Source organism: Henckelia pumila, chromosome 1 (genome assembly GCF_033568475.1).
Source record: "Henckelia pumila isolate YLH828 chromosome 1, ASM3356847v2, whole genome shotgun sequence".
In the NCBI taxonomy this organism is placed as follows: Eukaryota; Viridiplantae; Streptophyta; class Magnoliopsida; order Lamiales; family Gesneriaceae; genus Henckelia; species Henckelia pumila.
The window spans coordinates 83286406-83291007 of record NC_133120.1 but is presented as its reverse complement, the minus strand read 5'-3'; the positions used below and the strand labels follow the sequence as shown (position 1 = coordinate 83291007).

The following is a 4602-nucleotide window of genomic DNA, read 5'->3' as shown; positions in this document are numbered from 1 at the left end:
TTACTCTTCTTAAAAACAAACATGACAACTTCTTAACATCTTAACACACTTTCAATCCACAAACCCACAAATTCGCTTATTTTTCAACATGTAAAAATTTTAAAATAGTATATATTTTAACTAAAATTTAGAAACTTTACACACATCCAACGCGTGTGCTCCGATGACTAGTATTATCTTTTATTATTTATTAAGTGTAGACATATTAGAATAACTAACTTGATATCATGATCTATTTTTCATTATACCAAAAATACCCTTCATTTCAATTTTTTGTTTTCTCCATGTTTCTTACACAGTATCCCCACATCTCCAATAACACTCTTTGCCAATTCTAGTTTTTTTTTTTAATTAACCTAATCTTTTAAACATCAAAATTCATATCCATTGTAGTTATTATTTTACACACGTAAATGCGTGTGCACTATTGCTGGTATTATATATGTGTTAGAGTATATATACATAGTACACGCGCTAAAAAAAACGTATTCTTTTTCTAAATAAATAATAAACAAATAATGGCTTTATTTTCTCGAAAACTCCTCATTGATTTTTCTCTGTGGACTCAAATGCCGGAAACTGTGTAGAATTCTCAGCTGAGGAAAAAGCAATGCGTAATTTTCTGTTACATATACATACACGTATAGATACACCTATACATACACTATTTCTCATCTGCATATGTTATTATATATATTCCTTTCTTCACCACCACTCTGCTCTCATTTCTCTCTCTTATTTTGGTTCATAGACTGCGATTTTAGCTGACAGATGCATTCTTGTCTTTTGTGTATTCGTATATAACTGTGTGTGTGTGTGTGACGTATTTTGTTCTGGAATTGGGTTTGGAGGATTTTTTTTTCCAGATGCTAAATCTCAATTTGACAATTGATCCGATCGTTGATCGAGCTGAGAAGTTTTCGGAGACGCAATTAATTCCGTCCGGTGATCATCTGGAATATTCCGGTAGCTCGAATTCATCTGTTGTCAATGTGGAGACCTCCAGCGCCGCCGGTGATGAGGACTCCAGCTCAAACAACTTTTGTGGTTTTGATATATGGAAGATTTCCAACGGTGAGGATGAGGAGACAGAGAATCGAACTGGAGGTTATGTGATGAAGGATTTTTTTCCGCCGAAATCGGCGCCGCAGTGCCAGTTGTTGGATCTCTCGGAGAATTACCAGGAGCTGGCGGGGCAGGGGGTCATTACTCAGCAGCAAAGGCGGCAGGTGAAGAAAAGTCGGAGGGGGCCGAGACCTCGCAGCTCTCAGTACCGTGGAGTCACGTTTTATCGCCGCACAGGTCGTTGGGAATCTCACATTTGGTAAGTGGCAATTGTTAGGGTTCCGATTTCAATGAGTTATTTGTTTGATTATCTATTTTCAAGTACGCGTGCGAAACCTGCCGTGCTGTTATGGTAGGATATTCGATTCTGATCATTGTTGTGCATCAAGTAAATAATCAAATTGTGTGCAGTATTTTTCAACAGTCGATTCGTGTTGATTGTGTAAATGTACTTTCGATTTGTAAACTGTTTATGGAGTATGCTTTTTTTAAAAAAATTCTAGATTCTGTGGTTTTGATTGCAATTATTCATTGGATTTGACGTTTAATTCCCCCAACTTTTTCGTAACTGTTATCTACTAATTAAGATGGTTTTTTCATAAATTGTTTCTGCAGGGACTGTGGTAAGCAAGTTTACTTAGGTAAGTAACTTGTACATTGACGACTTCATTTTGAATTTTTGGAGCAAAAAACGAGTATGTTTTTACTTGGTTCAATTTATTTAAACTTTTCTGAAATTCTATTTGTCAATGGAACTTGAACTTCAAAGGGGGATTCGACACTGCACATGCTGCGGCTAGGTAAGAAATTTTTAATTGGTGATTCGATGTCAATTTTAGAGGTTGAAGTTCTTATGATTGATAAAATATCGAAATGTATGTCAATGCTAACTTTAGGGCATACGATCGCGCTGCGTTAAAATTTCGTGGACTGGATGCTGACATAAATTTTAACATCAGCGACTATGAAGATCTTAAGGAGGTGCTTGTTACTGACTTATTTATGCTTTTCTAGTATTTTTTCGTTCCTGAAGTGCTTTTGATTTTTCTTACTTAGTTTTCTACACAGATGAAGGATCTAACCAAAGAAGAATTTGTGCACATTCTTCGTCGCCAGAGTACCGGGTTTTCAAGAGGGAGTTCAAAGTACCGGGGAGTTACACTGCACAAATGTGGAAGGTGGGAAGCTCGGATGGGTCAGTTACTTGGCAAGAAGTAAGATGCCAAATATCACTATTTTCTGAACATTTGGGAAGTGATTGTTAATTAGATACAAGTACATTGACTTGTTATCAATTCATAATTTAGTGGCATTAAACATTTTATGTTTCCCTGCAGGTACATTTATCTTGGATTGTTTGACAGCGAAATAGAAGCTGCAAGGTCTAAATATTTTGCATTCTTTTTCTCTTTTCTTGTAATGCATGTCTGTCAAGCCCCTTGTCTTGATCGACTTTGTTGATGTTCTTTAGAGCATACGACAAAGCTGCACTAAAATGCAATGGAAGGGAAGCGGTTACCAATTTTGACCCCAGTACATATGAAAATGAAATCAGCTTTGAGGCTGACGGTGGAGGTAAACATGAGAATGTGATCGAGAATGAACACTGTTTAGTCTGTCTCCCAAGTTGCTTTGTCTTTTACTTGATTCACAATTTAAATTTTCTTTGACATTTCTAGCTGGCCAAAATCATAGTCTAGATTTAAACTTGGGGATAGCTCCTCCACATGGCAATTGCCTAACCCAGAGAATGGGCGTCGGGGACTCTCAGCTTCGCTGTGACTCAGACAACGCTCCTGAAAATGGACGAAGGGTACTATGAGCTTTCATATATGAAGTTTCGACTGCTTTGTTCTTTATAATCAATGGACATTTTTAATAGTTGTTCCGAATAGTTTATGCCTTCTCAAACACTTCAAATTGTTTGGATGCTTGTTTAGCTATTCTCCTATTTCATAGCAGATCCAGACCTTGTCTTTAGCTCCTTGGAGATCTCAGCTACCACATGGATATCTAAATGCATGTGAACCTTTTTTCCAGAGTGGAATGAGTACCAGTTATATTCCCATTTATCAGGTACACATTTTTCGGGTGAATATTGTATAGCTTCTTTTTTTTTTTTTTTTTTTCATCAGTTGCTTCACCTCTTCCATCAACACTCATTGTGGTAGTATCTTGAAGTAGCACATGGTCATGGCGTGACTCGGGACCTGAATGAAATATTTGGAAACAAATTTTTACCCCATGGTTGTCCACATCAATGATATAGTTTGAAATTCAAACGTGCGCGCACAGTGCCAGCGCTTTAGATTTAAGCAAATCCACAAAGTTCACCCAACACCATATATTCAATAGCTGAAAGTAATCTGTCGTAGCACACAAACATAACAGTCTGAGATCGCATTTTTCTTTCTGCAGGGATCAGCACTAGAGAAGAGTATGGAAGCTGATTCATCAACAAATTTGAACTGGAGAATCACTCCAGGCCAAGCAAATGAGGTTCCTCAAATGCCACTCTTGTCTACTGCAGCATCATCAGGATTCGATAATTCAACTTTCCCTAATTCCTTTCCTGCTGTCTACCAATCACCATTTGCCACTAAATCTCAAAACTCTCGCCTCCCATCTGTCGTTTGCATCAAGGACGCTCCTCGTTATTACTTCACAACCTGAAACCAGCAGCATTCATATTTCGATTTTTAGAACAACCATCTGAACTCTTTAATGTTACCGAAGATAGCTAAACAATCGAAGACCTGTATTTCAAAGAATTTTGTTATGGTTTCACAAAGAATGTGTCTGATCTCAAATTGAGCAGTTTAAACTTTACCATATTAGTCTGGATTAGGTAATATTACGTGGTTGCGATGCTTCTTTGCTATGTGACTTATTTACCTATGCACAATGCACTTGCTTTTTATATACGAATCATGAATATGTTTTATGTTGACGTTTCTAGGTATTGGGGGTTTGTCAATGCTACCCTTTGAGCATGTAGCATTCGGACATGATAGATCTAACGACCCGTTTTTTTTTTTTCCATGTTACATCTCACATAGAAAAAAATAAACTATGTGGTTGATTCTGGCATAGTGCTCACACGTCAGCTTCGACGAAATCGGTATTAGGGGTTTAAGACAGCCTGTACGATGTTGGAAACTTTGATCAACGTGTTAAGTAAATGGTCAAGAATTCTTGTACTAAGCGTGGGACAATATTTTTTTAACCTGAATTAGTACTGTAGTTTTATCTGCACAGACTAAGAGCATCCTAGTACTACTTCCTATGTTTTGTCCTTTCCTTGGGTACACAGGCTGGCCTCCACTATAAAAATTCCAACGTGATATCTACTCATATTAATCATTTTAGTGCTTCATTTTGACCATGGTATTGACTCAAACAGGAAATCCATGTATTTGGCTGGTCCTTCACGTGTACATCATTAAGTTTTGGGACGTACAACGAAAATTAAGCATATCAATAATCCATTTTTTTATTGTTATTTAAAATTTTTTTAAAAAAAACTATTCCTCCTAA

General features: G+C 37.0%; 1 protein-coding gene across 3 annotated transcripts; it reads left to right on the top strand.

Moving 5' to 3' along the window:
- Nucleotides 1-542: 542 nt before the first annotated feature.
- On the top strand, nt 543-3919 carry LOC140881433 (APETALA2-like protein 3). 3 transcript variants are annotated; one of them, XM_073286763.1, is made up of 10 exons: nt 543-1324; nt 1681-1706; nt 1835-1865; nt 1962-2046; nt 2134-2279; nt 2403-2447; nt 2537-2640; nt 2745-2878; nt 3025-3141; nt 3484-3919. In XM_073286763.1, the coding sequence occupies exons 1-10, from the start codon at nt 867-869 to the stop codon at nt 3736-3738; spliced, it is 1401 nt and encodes a 466-aa protein (XP_073142864.1). In that variant the 5' UTR covers nt 543-866; the 3' UTR covers nt 3739-3919. The 3 variants fall into 3 exon arrangements, with proteins under 3 accessions (XP_073142864.1, XP_073142855.1, XP_073142847.1); XM_073286754.1 differs by having other exon boundaries at nt 2122-2279; nt 3028-3141; XM_073286746.1 differs by having other exon boundaries at nt 2122-2279.
- The last annotated feature ends 683 nt before the right edge of the window (nt 3920-4602 follow it).

Coding starts and splice junctions, on each gene's coding strand:
- LOC140881433 (XM_073286746.1), top strand. CDS start 867: ATGCTAAATCTCAATTTGACAATTGATCCGATCGTTGATCGAGCTGAG. Junction 1,325..1,680: donor CGTTGGGAATCTCACATTTG/GTAAGTGGCAAT, acceptor TTGTTTCTGCAG/GGACTGTGGTAAGCAAGTTT. Junction 2,641..2,744: donor CTTTGAGGCTGACGGTGGAG/GTAAACATGAGA, acceptor TGACATTTCTAG/CTGGCCAAAATCATAGTCTA.